This window comes from Calonectris borealis, chromosome 21 (assembly GCF_964195595.1).
Source record: "Calonectris borealis chromosome 21, bCalBor7.hap1.2, whole genome shotgun sequence".
In the NCBI taxonomy this organism is placed as follows: Eukaryota; Metazoa; Chordata; class Aves; order Procellariiformes; family Procellariidae; genus Calonectris; species Calonectris borealis.
In genome coordinates, this window is record NC_134332.1 from 6,498,113 (window position 1) to 6,513,585 (window position 15,473).

General features: G+C 57.3%; 1 protein-coding gene across 4 annotated transcripts; it reads right to left on the reverse strand.

Annotated features, from left to right (window-relative positions):
* Window positions 1-3,110: 3,110 nt before the first annotated feature.
* TOR4A (torsin family 4 member A) lies at window positions 3,111-13,079 on the reverse strand. Of its 4 annotated transcripts, none has more exons than XM_075170481.1 (2): window positions 12,871-13,079; window positions 3,111-5,944 (listed from the first exon to the last, which is right to left on the reverse strand). In XM_075170481.1, exon 2 carries the CDS (start codon window positions 5,907-5,909, stop codon window positions 4,374-4,376), a length of 1,536 nt encoding a protein of 511 aa, XP_075026582.1. In that variant the 5' UTR covers window positions 5,910-5,944; window positions 12,871-13,079; the 3' UTR covers window positions 3,111-4,373. The 4 variants fall into 4 exon arrangements, with proteins under 4 accessions (XP_075026582.1, XP_075026581.1, XP_075026580.1 ...); XM_075170480.1 differs by lacking the exon at window positions 12,871-13,079 and adding an exon at window positions 9,931-10,086; XM_075170479.1 differs by lacking the exon at window positions 12,871-13,079 and adding an exon at window positions 9,931-10,086 and having other exon boundaries at window positions 3,111-5,948.
* Between the last annotated feature and the right edge of the window lie 2,394 nt (window positions 13,080-15,473).

Sequence of the window (15,473 nt, forward strand, 5' to 3'; positions counted from 1 at the left end):
GAACATGTGCGTGCACCCGCCTTCCTCTGGCTGGAGCTGGGCCACGTCCATGGAGAAACACAGGGTAAATCCTGTTCATACTCCCACAGCCCCGGACCTCACGGAGGAGGCAGCCACGTCCCTGGTACAGGAGTGCCCCGAGAACCCCAGCCGCAGCGCTCCTGCCTGCAGAGCTCCAAGCCCACGAGCTTGGTGAAAGCAGTTCATTATCACTGTCTGTATAAAAGAAAAACCTCCCAACTCACGTCTAGGAGCGATTTGAGGGTCAACTGGTCTTCAGCTTTCAGGCCTTTCTCAGGAACCACTAAGGATCCTCCTGCAACTCTAAAATGGGAGACCCTGGCCGGCAAGTTGTCCCTGATGATGCTCCTACAGGCAACTGGGGCTGCGGGGACCGAGCGAGCAGTGACACCGCCCCAGCCCCAACGGCTGACTGCAAAGTGACGGAGCAGCTGAGCAGGGACTCGGGCAACACCCGCAGGCACCAGGAGAGACACCAGCAAAGGCATCGTGCGCGTCACTGCCGATCCCAGCAGGGAGGACTTTGCTGTTTCCATATCTCGGCAGCCTGTGCTTTGTCCAGGCATCAGGCTTCCCGCCTATGGCATCTGATCTGAGCACCCACAGGCATGACCCCCCAGTGCCACCCGCTGCCAGTTGATGTGCTAGGGACAAGCATGTCCCTGGTGGCCCCTGGGGCTGGGTGGGAGGGAGCAGCCTCAGCCCATGCGTGGGCACAAGATGCAGTGGTGGGTTATCTGTCAGGAACCACGGATGGCCCAGGGGGAGCATCTCCAACACCAGCATGGAAAAGAGATGACATTGGGATGGAACATGGGCTAGGTAGCCAGAGGTGGGGTTGCAGCAGCATGCTGGAGTGCACACCCACCCCCGGGGTACACCATGGGTGACACATTTGCCAGCCAGGTTGCTGACATGCTGCGTCACCCCAGGCTGCCCCCTTCCCTGGGCACCCCCAGCAATTTGTCCTGCAACCCAAAGCAAAGCCGCTTTGGCAAGGAAGGAGGTGCAGGTTTTGGAACCATGCTCAGGGAGCTCTTCTGGTACGTTGCGGGGATTCTACCAACATGGGTCACGCCCTGGACACAGCTGGCACCAAAGGGAGGGATGTCACCTTCCACTCTAGCTTTAGGCACCCATGGGGAGAAGGCAATTGGTGCCTTGGCCACAAGGCCCCCTTCAGTGTTTCCCACTAGCTGCGCACTTGGCCTGATGGCCTTTCCTGGCCCCCCACACCAAGGTGCCCCCATATCAGTAGACAGCAAGAGCAGGGCTACTCTCTTAGGAAGGAGTGAGCAAGTGGGATCCCAAGTCCAGCAGGGTCCATCCCACAGTACCTGCATGGAAGAGTGGGGCAAGCCTGAGATGGTGGCCAGGTCCAACCAAAAGTCCAGAGCAACCCAAAACTCCAGATCCAGCAACACCATGGTGATGAGATGGGTCCAGTGTGAAGCCAGGAAGACAAGTCACAGATCAGGGCCAGGTCTAGCAATGGCCAGGCAGGTCCATGGCGACGCAGCAAGATGAAACGTCAGGCTACAGGCTGAGGTCTTGGATCAGCAGAGCCCATAGCCAGGCACAGATGGCACTGAGCTGGATACCAGCACTCCTCCAACACAGCTCCCACTGGGTCTAATGGCTCCAGCTGAGCTTAAATAGCGTTCCCGAGCATGCTTAGAAAGTTCTTCCCATGCAGGGAAGACTCCGAGGTGTGGGGAGCTGTCAGGTGAGGCTGATATGGGGAAGATTAATTATTGCCTTCAGAGCTGGTGCTAATTGGTGTGTCATCTGTATCGGGAGGTGCTCCCGGAGGTGGCACAGCTGCTCTGTCAAGGTCTGACAGTGCCGCATGTGATGGGAATGCAGCTCGTGCCCATAGGGTCCTCTGACCTGAGCCTGGCCCCGGGAAAACCTTCAGCACAGACAGGCCAATGTGGTCACAATTTCCATCCTGTGCAAGACACGCTCGCTTGGGGCAGGGTTGGGACCCCTGGTTTAGGGCAAGTGAATCTTAGAGGGATGAAAACAAGCTCTGCAGATGCTCAGCTCCACTTGAAGTCACCCTCCCCTCTTGCACAGGGTGATGGTTGGTGCAGGGGCACCCAGGGACCTCTGGTACAACTGAACACCCTGTGGGTGGACTGAAAGTGCAGACATCCAAAACCAAGTCTAAATCCCCTCCAAAACAACTCAGGCCGCAGTACCTACAGCCCCTTGGAAGCCTGAAATCCTCCCCTGTGCCATCAGTGCTGCTGCCTGTCCTGACACCACGACAAAAGCCATCTGCAACCCAACGCTCATGGGCGCCTGCTTCGGCAGCACCCCTGCAGCCTGGCACTATAGACTCTGATGGCATTTTCAGCTCCCAAACCCAGGCAGTGTGAGTGACACTTACCTCTCCTGTCATACTCTTGGCCTTTGAGCTCCTCTCCCAGAAATGAGAGACATTGGTAGAAGAAACAAGAAATAACCTCTGTCCCTCTCCCAGCTGGAAGAAGAGGGGAATTCTGGTCCCTGAGTTGTTTCTGTTTCCTATCCAGGATAAAAACATATTAACCGTCCTGGTAGCAAAGTCTCACTAAGCTATGAAACCAGCTCACACACATCGCTTCTTGTGGACGCTTGCATCTAGAAGGTGGCTTAGTTGCATTCAGAGCCCTTCCCCTAAGCCGTGCAAGCAGCCCTTCCTGCTCTCCTCCCAGCTGCTCTCACGGACTATTCTGTGGGAGAAAAAGGCTTCTCAGCTGGATAATTTCAAGAGGAGAAACCATGGACAGACTTTCCAGCCCAGCATCATCTCAGACAAGGGGACACTTTCCCGGTCTCCAGCCTCGTCCCCCCTGTGTGGCTCTGGGGGATGGAGGAGCCGTGCGGCACACAGCTTTTGGCACTGCTGCATTGGGTGGTTTTTGGATCTGGCTTACCATGAGCGTACCCCGAGGAGCTGCACACACACACTGCATCAAGGTGGTCTGCAAAAAACACACAGCAAAGCTGTAGCCCTTGCTCCCAGTCTGAGTCACTGGGAAGCACAGGCACGGCAGTGCAGCTACATCGGTCCAGAAGAGAAATTTGGGAGGAAAACCACATTTCAGTAAAATAAAGGAAATGTACTTTGAATGATTTACAGAATAGTTTGGATTTATTCCTGACAATAGCTCTGGAAGCAGGAGTTTGTGACGGAAGTCTTTGGAGACCAGCTATTAGAAAGAGGCAAATCAAACCACCAGTGCAAACATCCACAGGATTATGTATACGATAATTCACAGCAAATTGTAGAAGGGGATTTAGGCACAAAACCAAAACCTGAAAAAGCAATGTCATAAATATCTGCTCAGTTTGCCTGCTCAAAACAAGGACATGTGCTTTTGCTGAGGTGCTTCCAGGCTCTCCCCTGGGTCTCAATGGCAAAGAACCTCTTCTTGGCCTCGCAGGACTAGGAACAAGCCCAGGATTCCCACTGCACTCGGCCCAGACAGCCCAAATTGTCTTTTCCAGTGTGTGTTGCTTAATATATGTCAGTTGCTATTTCGGGCTTTCTAGATAATGAGCGTGGTGAAGTGTACCCAGAAGCAAAAAGCAGAAGAGCTCTCAGGACAAGTTGCCACCACCAGACCTGAAACAATCTGGCAGTTATTTCTGCACCGGCTGGCACAGCTGAGCACTCTTCAAGGCGAGCCCAAACAGACTTGCAGGGCAGAAATCTCACTGGAGGTGCCAAAGGTGAGCTCAGGTATGAGCTCAGAAGAGCAAGAACTCAGGAACGGGTCCAAAAAGCAGTCTCTGGAGCGCACGGTCACGTAGGAGCTGGAGAAGGCAGAGCTCTGACTGCTCACACTGCGGAACGAGGAGCCACAAATTCTCTCAATTCTCCCAGGTGTCCAACACGTCCTCTGCTCTGCCCACCACCAGCCAGGACCAAGAAAAGCAAAGAGCTGAAGACTGTGAGCCTGGATAAGGAGTGAAACACGGCTACGTGGACTGCAGAGACAGTAACCCAGCTCCTGTTTCCTCCTGTTTATATCCCACAGCGTCTGTTCTCAACTCCTTAATGACAAAGTATCCCAAACGAGCACGTGAGGAACAAAGCATCTTGCAATTAATGGGAGGTTGCTTGGGCTTCGTCGCCTTGTGCCTTATTCACAGAACATTAGGAACAAGTGAAGCATCTGGAGGAGAACAGAGACCATGTTGCAGAGGATCCCGGGCTGCCATCCCTCTACCTCGACCAGGACATGGTCAGTGCAGGCCTGCGAAAGGACACCTTGACCGCAGCCTGCTGTAACATACTCCTCCATAAGCCCAGAATTTTGCAAATCCTGAGAGCAGGACTTGGTCTCTGCAGTAAATCACTACAGCAGGTTGACTTTGGCCACAACCTGCTTGCAGCCCATCCTGGAGTACTGCTTGTCCCCTGTAGTGTAGTAACTGAGCTGACTTGCTAGATTTTCAATACGCTTCTGGTCGGGATACAGCCCTTCCCTCCTCATCTCCTCTAGGAAGCAGTTTATGACGTGAGCCTTCTCCAGAAGAACAAATGGGATGATGTCCGCAGATTTCCAGAGAGGGTGGGCATCGATCAGTACAGGCTGGACGATGCTCAGCAGTTCTTCAACTCCCCTTTGCTGATGCAAAAGCTCAGCAGATGCATTCTGGATAAGAAACTTTGTTATTTCACCACCTCCTATGTTGCTTATTAAAATGTAGATGGCGTTGAGGAACTCGTTGGTTTGATTGGGTTCAAAGAATCGGCTGAGAGTATCCAGCAGGACTGGAGACATGAGTTCAATCTCATCCAGAATAAACAATGGTATCTTCTCTTCTATTTCGGCTCGTGTAACCATGTCAGAAATCTTCTTAGACAAATCTATTTCACAAGTAAGAGGAGCCACCCCGTTGGGGCAGTGATGCATAACAAAGTACTGAAGCACAAAGTCATTGTCCATGATGGAACGAAAATGTTTGGCCAGCAGCCAGCCAACATGACTCTTCCCAACTCCTGTCGGGCCATTTAAAGAGATTACTAGAGGCTTGTTGTGTATGTGGGTAGCCAGATAGTCTTTCAGTAATTCCATAATACTTTCCACAGCAACCTTCTGCCCAAATACTTCCCGGTTCATTGTTTTTTCCAAACCATCTAGGTCATATTTTTGGAGGTTATCATCCAGGTTCTCTATTGCATTGAGAATCTGGAAGAAGATAATGACAATGAGCAAGAGGAGGCAGCGTTTTGCCTTGCTCTTCTCCTCTGCTGGAAGGTATCTTTTTGTTTTATCTGGATACAGGACTATCCTAGATTTCCTTCGATTCTTTTTCCGCCTGCATTTTTTCATAGCATACTGCTCCACAGATGTGTCAAATGTGAAGTACTGGGAAGTTTCGCAGCCAGTCTGATTAAAGAAGGACCTGGAAGAGCCATACAGGCTAGTTCGGCTCAGGGAAAGCTGCCTTTGGAGCAGCCTCGTATGGACAAGCTCTGAAGACTTTTCTCGAGGGAGCTCTAAATGCAGACGGCTTTTCTTTTGCACCCAGTATTGCCGTCGCAGGCGGATGATTGCCCGCAAGGGAGAAGAAATAGAAGACATTTTCTTTGAAGCAGCAGGGATTTTGGTATCCGGTACTTCTTCCCCATCACTCTCATAGCAAGATGCCTCTCCTTTTGCATCACTCCCGGCACAAGGCATCTCCCCTTCCCCATCGCTGTCAGTGCCGGGCACCTCTCCTTCCACACCGCTCTCAGCACAAGGTGCCTCTTCTTTTGTGTTGGTGTCAGCACAGGGCATCTCTCCTTCTGCAACGCTCTCGGCACAGGGCATCTCTCCTTCCAGATCCTCCGTGGCAGAGGACACTTCTCCATCCACCTCAGCGCAGGGCAGCTCTCCGTCCATCTCGTCTGGTTCTTACAGCCCATTCACATCACCTTCTTTCTTAAAAAAAAAGGACAATGTAAAATTAATCTTTGTAAAATCAGGAAGTGACCGATCATAGCCAAATTACATAGATATCCCACTTTCTAACAGGCAGAACAGTTACCTGTAGCAATCGGCAAAGGCAAGGTGGCAGAGAGAAACTTTCAGACCTAAGCTAACTTTCTGGAAGACGCTCTACAAAACTACAGATGAAATTCAGTGTAAATAAATCCAAAATCGATGCGTATCCTGAAACCAACCCTGCCTTCACATGCGGAAGGAAAGCTTGGAGCTGGCTGGAGCCAAAGCCAGGAGCTCTGGTATGTGCTGCCATGAGCAAGAGGCAGGACACTGGGCAGACAGACCCACGCTTTGAACCGGAGCTGCCCAGTCCTATGTCCTTACATCTGCTAAATATAAGCAAGACACAAAACCACACCTCCGCACCAGCGTACGCACACACCCCAATAGGAAACAGTCACTCGTACACCCGCAGAAGCCTTTCGGGGCGTGGAAGTGTGCAGGGAAATAACTTGCTGTGGAAACGCTTGTGCCATGCGGGTTGTGGTGCCACGGCATCTCCCTGGGGAGGGATTTTTCCCGGCTGTACCGACGGGTATGCCAGGCAGCGCCAGCCGCTGCCGGCAGGGAGAGGAGGTGAGGGCAGCGTCCGGCCGGCGCTCAGCCCTCGGTCCGCGGCTCCCCAGGCTGCCCCGGGACGGGGAGGGCTCAGACGGGCTGCAGAGAACCAACGTGGTTGTGAGTCAGCCTGCCCGCAGCACATGGCTGTGGGGAGGGGAGCGGGGCTGCCCCACAGCACCCCCACCCTCCTACCCCCACGGTCCTTCCCTGCCCCGTGTGCCCACACACTCGCACCCCTGGACACGCGGTGGCCACGTGTCCTTCCCGCACGAGACCCCGGAGCCGCGCAGGAGAGCACGGGGACATGAGCATCCCTGAAAATAACCGTCTGCATGGAGAACGCACGGACAAACCTTGGTCGGTGAACAAGGAGGAAGAGGAGAGGCCGTGCTCCGGCAGCGGGATGCAATGACAAGAGGCACGGACCCGGCGGGGAAGCCCCCAAGAGAAAATGGCTCTCCAGGCCTGGATGCGGCCACACAGCAGGACCCCACCTCCATGTGCTGCAGCGCCGGGGACAGTTCCGTCCCTGCCCGGCACGAAGCCGGTGGCGGCAGAAGCTGTGTCACGGTGGGAGGGCATTTCCCCGCCACCTCCGAACCGCAGCAGCGCTGACGCAAGGGGACAGTTTGCCGCGGTGACATTGCCAACCCCGAGAGCAGGAAGCCGGCACGAGCAGGGCGAGGAAAGCCGCTTTCATCGGTCACCCAGAAAAACCAACTCTATGTTTTGCCAAAAGCACTGCGTCTCTGGGGAGGAGGTCCCCGAAGGGTTTGTTATTAACTCACTTCAGGTCAGCAGGAAGTTACCAACCTGCAAAATGTCACGCTCCGGCGAAGGTTTTACTTCCCCCACCGCGGGGCTGACGCAGCGAGCGAAAGGGCGGCCGGGGAAGCTGCGCGGGGAGTCGCAGGTGCTGGGAAATGCTCCCGGCCGCCTCCTCGCTTCGCCCTGCGCCTTTCCCGGCTCCTCTGAAATGCCGGGACATGCCGAGCGAAGCCTTCGCCCCCGCCCCGGGGACAAGTTGATTTCTGGACCATGTGCCGGCAACCGGCTCATCATGGGAACCGAGCCGGGGCGAGCAGCTCCCCCAGCGCTAATCGCTGGACGAGCTATTGCCGTGCAGCAATTAGCTCTGAGTGCTAATTGCTGACGGTGTGCAGGCCCTGCCCAGAGCAAAACCAGCCGGACGAGATTCCTGCAAGCAGATGCAGAGGCAGCCCTGGGCAGGATGGCTGGGGGCCACTGCCACCCGGGATGCCACCACCAGGGATGCCACTGGGAACCCCGGGCTGTCCCCACGCCACCCTCGGGTCACACCCTTGCTTCTCTCCATCTTGCACGCTCTGCCTTGCTCACACAGTGCCGGAATGTCCCCAACTGGATGGCTGTCCCCAAAGCCGCTGAGGAGCAGCCCCCGTGGCACAGACCAGCATGGGCCATGGTCCCCAGGGAGCAGAGACACCCGCAGAGCTCAGCCTGGGGCCAGGGCAACCCTCGGGGCCATAACACACCTCGACACAAACACGAGGTGAAGCTTTCTCAGCCCCAAACCCGTGTAGGTGGAGAGGGGCTTGATTAAATGCCAGGGGGGAGCTGTGGGAGTTTACAGGAAAAGGTTTAGGGAGCAGAAGGATGCTGGCAGGGAAACATGAGGCATCCCAAACGCTCCCCCGCGGATGCTGCCGACACGTAGCAGGGAGCCACCCCACCCTGCCCCTGCCCGTAGCCCCGGCTGAAGCATGAAGCGGTTCGGCTCCTCGCAGCCCGGAGCCGACTCTCCTACCACCGCCGTGTCCACATGGGGAGCCTGCGGGCCCTGCGAGACCGATGGAGACCAGTGAGGACCGAGCGCTCGTTAGCTGGGAGGTGCTCCAGACCCTCCTTCCCAAAAGTCGAGAGCCCAAGCAGCACATCCATCTCACTGGCACGGGATGCCCAACCCTCTGGATGAGCCGAGTGAGGCAGGGTGGAGGGACCAAATCCCATCCTCAGCAAGAAATCTGTCCAGTCACGCATATAATACCATGCCATAAATCCCATTAATACCATGACTCAGTTCCTAATACCTGCTGGTATTTACATAGGACTTGAATTTTGTAAGAGCAGCCCCCGCTTGCTCAATGTCGGATCGGGGCCGGAGCAGGCAGCTGTGCCAGCCCGGTGGCACTGCCAGCCTGCAGAGATGAGCTTTTGGGAACTTAATTGGATATTTGGTGAAAACGATAGGAAAAAGAACCCGGCAATTAGATCCGCAGCATCACAAGTGCTCGTGTAAACACCGTTAGTCACTGGTCTGCACCGAGTCCGGCCGCACCATGGGAAGACTTGAGCTTAGCTCTTGGAAACGCTCCTGAGACACCTCCAGCTTTCCTCCTTTAGCTCTTCCCCTCTAACATTTGCATTCGTGTGTCACCCTGCTCCTGCCAAAACAAGGTTTCCACAACAAACGAGCCTGCGTGGGCAGCCGGAGGCAGCCGGGCCAGGAGGGGAGCGGGATGGGGACAGCCTCTGGGCAGACGGCGTTTCTAGGTAGAAAGCGCCCAGTTTGCAGGAGACGTCGGCCCGACGCCAGCCGGAGAAACGTGTCCCCGGCTAAAGTGCCGACTGCTGAAACCTGAGGCCGGTATCGGAAAGGAGGGAGCTGCACCCCAAACTCAGGCTCTTTGGGTTAGCAAAGCTGCTGGGAAAAGAGAACAGCTGGAAAATCCCAAAGGCTGATCCCCCCAGGCTAAAAGCCAACCCCTCCATCCAAAACTGAGCATTTCCAGGGGGAAAAGCAGAGCAAACCAGCCCCTTGCATTGGGGGCCGTGGATCGAAGGGCATCAGTGGCCGGGAGCAGAAACCCTGGATTGCAGCAGAGGCCAGCATGGCCCCGGCGCAGGGCACAGCCCCGGCACCCACCCCGAGTTGCAGCTCCCGGGGGGCACCACTTGGAAACAAGCTGAGAACCGCGCTTTGCTTCGCAGCTTGAGCTTGAGGCGCGCAGGCGTTCGCCCTCCCCGAAAACACAGCGCAGCGGTGACAGCCAGAGCGATGCAAAACCCACTGCGCCACCCCGAAAGCCTGCTTGCCACCAAACCCCACCGGCCCCGCTCCCAGCCCAAATTTTTTGCTGAGCCCCAAAGACCAAGACCGACGGGAAAGGCAGCAAGCGGAAGGGAAGAGCCTGGAGCATCCAAAACCAGCGGGAACAGGAGGGTCCCCACAAAACCAGGGTGGTTTTTGGTGGAAAGGGGCCATTGGGGATGAGCAGGAGGCGGTGGCGGGGATGGAGCTCTAAGTGGCCGAGGGGTGTCCCGGTGACCCCCCGCGGGGTGGGGAGCGGGATGGGGGAGTCGAACCAAGCGCAGTTACCCGCAGCGTCTCCCTCGGGGCCGGCCGCCGGCGCTCCCCTTCGGCCGCCGAGCCCAGCCTCCGGCCTCGGACGGGCCGGCTGCTCCTCTGCCCCCCTCTCTCTCATCCGTATAAAAACCCGACCGCGGAGAGGAAATGGCGAGGAGGAGTGGCCCGTGGCGACACTTCCTTCTCCCTGCTCCGCGGGACGGCCGCCGCTGGCCGGTTTTCTCTCCCCCCTCTTGCTCAAAGCCCTCCTCGGCGGCTGCCGTCACAGCGGCATCGTGCAAAGAAACACGAACCCCAGGCGGGACGGACACAGGGCAGCGGGATGAGCTCATCGTCCACGCGGCCTCGAAAGCCCCGAGTCTGGGCAAAACATCCCCACCCTCTGGGGTGTAATTAGCCTGGAGCCCGTCACCAGTAAAGGTCAAAGCAGCGATGCTGGGAAGAGAGGTTATCGGGGCTGACCCAGTGCTGGTGCAGCTCGGGGGACGAGGTTCCTTGCCAGCAGCGAAAACAAGGAGAACAGAAAATAGAGTGAGTCTGGGGAAAAATAGCGAGTCCAGAGCAGTTGGTTCGTCTGTCCCCGGGCAGGGTCCTGCACCGCAGCAGCTCCTGCTCCACTGCCCCCGGCCGCCCCGACCCCGCTGAGGCTTTTGGCCCCTTCTCAGCCCCCGGCCCCGCGGCAGAGGGACATGGGGACATGGGGACAGCCGGGCCAGGCTGCACGGCCGCTGTGGGACCGACCTCTGGACGACACGGTGTGAGCACCCCCAGCCCTCGCCGCACAAAAACTCCCCGGGGAAAAACTGCTTCTTCCATCAGCTGCAATAAGAGAGAGAAGGAGGAGGAAGCAGTGGGGTTTTTTCTGTACCCGGCGGTGCCAAGGCTCGTCACGGCGGCTCCTCCTCACCTGCACCTGCAGCTCAACTGCCTTTAGCCCTATCAAACCCGCCCCGACACCCCCCTGCTTCTCACCTGCGCTTGCACAACCCGGCCAAGGCTTTTCTCTGAAAAACAAGCGCATTTGGCAAAGCCAGAGCAGCCCCAAAGCAACCTCTTGCTGGCCAAGCTCCTATTTTTGCCTAAAACCCCCAGCCGAAAGCAGCTGCCCGGACCAAAAATACCAGTTTGGGGTGTTTTGGAGCATCACAGCGCAGATCCCACCCAGGCTGCGATGCTCACGAAGGTCCCCACATCTCCATGGGGAGGGGATGCTCTGAGCAGGGGCCCCCCAGCCCGGACCCACAGTCTCCCCGACCCCGGGGGACTCTTCCCCTCCCCTTGCTGCCCTTCCCATCGGTCTTGGTCTTTGGGGCTCAACAAAAAATTTGGGGATTTGCTGGGCGGCCGGTTGTTGCTCTGCTGTGGCCGGGGGGGAGATTTGCCTAACAAATCCTTGCAAACGTGGGGATTTCTGCGTCACGAAGGCGCAGGAGCTCAGCCGGAGGGTGGCCACTGGCACGGAGCGGCTGGGAGCTGCTCTCGGGGTTGGGAAGCCCGGCAGAGCTGACCCCGAGCCGGAGATCCCCTCCGGAGGAGCTTGGGCAGGCTTTTCCGGAGCAGCCGTGAAAGGAGATGTTTTTCTGGTTAATTCAGGTTTTTACAAGGGAAGAGCTTCCCCCAAGCAGCACAGTTGAACACCATTAAAAAAAATTAAAAGCAATATCCCCAAAAAACCTTAAAAGAAGCAATTAGAGGAAGAAGAAGCTCCCAGCCACCACCCAAGGGCTGTTAGCAAACCTCAACAGCCCAGAAAAAAAAAAATGTATTGCTGTCATTGGGAAGGAGCGTGAGCCGTCCCCCGCGCCCCGTGGGTGGCCAGGGGGGTGCAGGGGGGCAGGAAACCTCCGAAACGCAGCAGGAAACCAAGGGAGGGTGGAAGCAGGGCTCGAAGCGCGCTCGCGAGGGGTGCCCGCCCTGCTCGTGCGATGGGGTTTCTAAACCCCTCCCAAGGCGCGGGGGCAGAGGGACATGCTGGGGACCACGGCTGGAGCAGAAGGTGACGAGCTCCCAGTTACAGTGGGGACATGGGACCGAGCACGGCCGTGGGGTGCCCGTGCGGGTGACGGGGCGATGCACGCAGGGTGATGCAGAGCTGGCACTTGCAGCTGGGGACGCCATCACGGTGTCACTGCCAACCGGCCTCCGAAATCATTGGCTCAGTCTGGGGTGGCTGCCAAAAAAGCCAGGGGGGCGCATGGGGGGAGGAGGACGGGACAGGGGCATCACTGGCACCAAGAGGTGTCGCACGCGGGGACGTCCCTCTGGCGTGGCCCATCAGGCAGGTAGGGACATGGGGGACAGGTCCATGGAAAACAGCCCCTGCTCATGCTCCTGGCCAAAATACCGCCTTGGGCTGCTGCTGGTCCTGCCAGGGCCCCCAGGTGGGGGCTGCGTCCCCCCCACGGGGCTTTGGGGACCTCTAGCACCCCAAAGCGGGGGGAATGGGCTGCCGTGCCGCTGGGTGCCATGGGGAGAGGACGTCCTGGGGAGGGGGGGCACATGCAGGCACTGGGGCAATGCAGTTGGGGGGGGGGGTTTGTATGTGGGAGGCAATGCAATGGGGTGGGGGCTGCATGGGGAGCAGTGCAATGGGGGCTGTGTGCAGGTGGGGGGGCAGTGCATTGGGGATCCCCCCCGTGCAATGGGGAGGGCTGCGTACATGGGGGAGGGCTGCGCGACTGGGGGACACGCGTGGGCATCGGGGCAGTGCAATGGGGGAGCTGTGGGGGGGGAGGCACTGCATTGGGGGGGGCCACCTGTGTGCAGGGGGGCAGTGCAGCTGGGGGGGCCATGCCTGTGCATTGGGGCACTGCACTGGGGGGGCTGTACACATGCAATGGGGCGGTGCAGTGGGGCGGGGGCTGTATGCATGCAGGGGAGGTCTAGGGCAGGGGCAGGGGTGTGCATGGGGGCCAGCCCTCTCTCCCCCCAACCCCAGTCCCCCCCACTCACCTTGGGGCCACAAGCCCTGTCCCCTGTGTCCCTGCCGGTGCCAAGGCTGGGTTCCCCCGGCCGGGCCCCACGCGGGGAGGAAACGGCCGCTGGGCTGGGATCGGTGAGGAGCAGCGGCTGCGGGTGCCACGGCCCTTCCTGCAGAGCCACGAATGCAAATCCTGCACAAACACGGCCTCTCCCACAGCTCTGCCCCGCCGTGGGGCACCCCGGGGGAAAAGGGGCAAGAAAGCCCTGGGGATGGGGAGACGGCGACCTCCGAGCTGAGATTTTGGTACCAGTCCCTGACCGGTACCCACTGGTTTGGGTACCAGCAAGTGATGGGCAGCCCCCGAACCAGAAAGCATCGCCGGAGGTCAGGTCGGCCGCATGGCCCCTTGCTGCTGGGCACGGACTTATACAACAATTTTACATTTTTTCTCGATTTTTTCTCGATTTTTTCGCATGTCACCTTTTTAGCTGAAACACCTCCGGGGCTGATTAGCAGCCGCTGCAACCCGGACACGTGCAAACGCTCCCGGCCCCTCCACTCCCCTGGGAAGCCAAAATAAGGCAAGTGAACCCCTGAGGCCAAAAAGTCCCTCTGGGGCGGCTGTGGGAGCCGAGAGCCCAGAACGGGTCCAGGGTGAACCCTGGCAGCGCTGGGAGGGGGATCCCATACCCACAGCACCGGCCTCGCCTGGAAAAACCCTGCAAAAAAGGAGGAAATCTGTTAAAAAAGAAGCTAAAGAAGGGTGAAAAGGTCACAGGCTTGGAGCCGCCAGGAAAACGTATGTAGAGGTCAGAAATGCACCCCGTGGATGCAAAGCCAGGAGCAGGCAGGGAGCAGGCAGGGAGCAGGCAGGGGGCCCTGAAATGGAAAATGAGAGCCTGGAAGTGGAGAAGGGGAAACGGCGCCGGGGTGGGGATACAGAACCCCCCGAGTAGCCCCGCGGGCCCCGACCTCGGAGCCGGCCCCTCCTGCCTCACCAAAAAGGGAAGAATAAAGGAATATAATAAAATAACCCGACCCGCGGTGGGCAGCAGCTTCCTTGGCGCGGGGCTGCCCAAGCAGACGGGGGGGCAGCAGCCCCTGGCAGGCATCGTGCGCAGGATCCAGACCCTTTTTTCCGAGCATCGAGCTACCCTTTTCGCAGCGTTACCAACCGCCCCGACCCCACAGCCGCGTTAGCCACGGCTTGGGCTGTTGGGTGGGTTTTTTTCCTTTTATATCACCCACCTTATGTTGATCTGCCCTGAATTTCTGCTGCTGCTCCAGCCCCTCGCTCCCCCCTCCTGTGTCCTAAACCCGGCGCATCAGCAAGAAGCACCAACAGCAGCGAGCTCAGGGTAAAACCAGCAGCAGATCAGCGACTCCTCGGGCAGGATGCGGCCCTGGGGCCATTGAGCCGGACCCCGCGCTCTTCCCAACCTCACTCTTAGCAAAACTTTCCAACCTTTGTAAGCAGCCCTGCTTTAACACGTCCTGAATAACCCAAACAGTTTATCCGTGGGTCAGGGAACGTCCTTTGTAGGGACGCCGCATCCTGCTTGGGTTATCATGGCCCTTCTAAACAGTTTATAAATAGACCAAGGTAAATGGTCTGGTTTTATTGCTCTTTTTGAAGGAAAGCGAGGATTTTTATCTAATTTTTTTTTTTTAAAGTCATTCAAGGAGCGCCGGTCCAGATGGCGGCTCCTAAAACCCTATTTAAATCTGCTGCTTCTTTCTGCTCCAGCTGAGCTCCATCCCCACCTCACTAAAACAATTAAAAAAAAAGGAAAAAAAAACCCAAAGAAAAATGGGTTTGGCAGCTTCACCCCCTCACGTGCCGGCCTCGGCGGTGTCGCAGAGCCACCAGGAAGGTTGCGGTCACGCCGCAAGGCGCCAGCCGGGCTCAGAGCCAGGGTGGCAAGCAGGATGGGTGCCGGGGCCAGCGATGGGAGAGGGCAGAGACCAGCAGCACGCGTTGCTGCGCCCAGGAGGCTTCGGGGGTCACACTGCTTTTTACATTAGAAAAAAAGGGGAAAATTGGGGGGAGAAAATGGGAAATTCAGGAAATAATTTGGAAAAGATGGAGAGCAGTGCGTGCCCGCAGCCGCTCCTCCCGCAGCGTGTGGGACAGTCACCTGCACTGCGTCCTCCCGTCAGCGTCCCCGTGACGCCAGAAACATCGACTCATTTCACAGGGGCCGATCAGAGAAAATCATCGTCGTGCTTTCCCGCGTAAACGAGCGTTCATAGAAAGCGTTTATAGTGTGCAAGGAGGGCGTCTGTAAAACACCCCAGAGGAACTGAAACCGTTCCCAAGCGTCTAAGGAGTAAAGAAATGGGATTTCACGTGCATTTTCAAGCTCTATATGTTTTTTTCTTTCTTTCCTCTAAAAGTGGAAGCAATTTGCGAAAGCGAGGGACCTGGGATGCGGCTTCGCCTGGGCCAGCAGATGCAGCTCCGGCCCGAAGCAACGCGGCTGCACAGCAAACGGCGCAGGGAAGAGCCCAAAGCCCTTTTTTTTTTTCCCCAGCTCCCTCCGTTCAGGCTGAAAAATTGCCTTTCCACCTTTTTTTAATTAATTTTAAGACTTTTACATTCCATAAAAGCTGAAGCGCTCATTAAACCAGA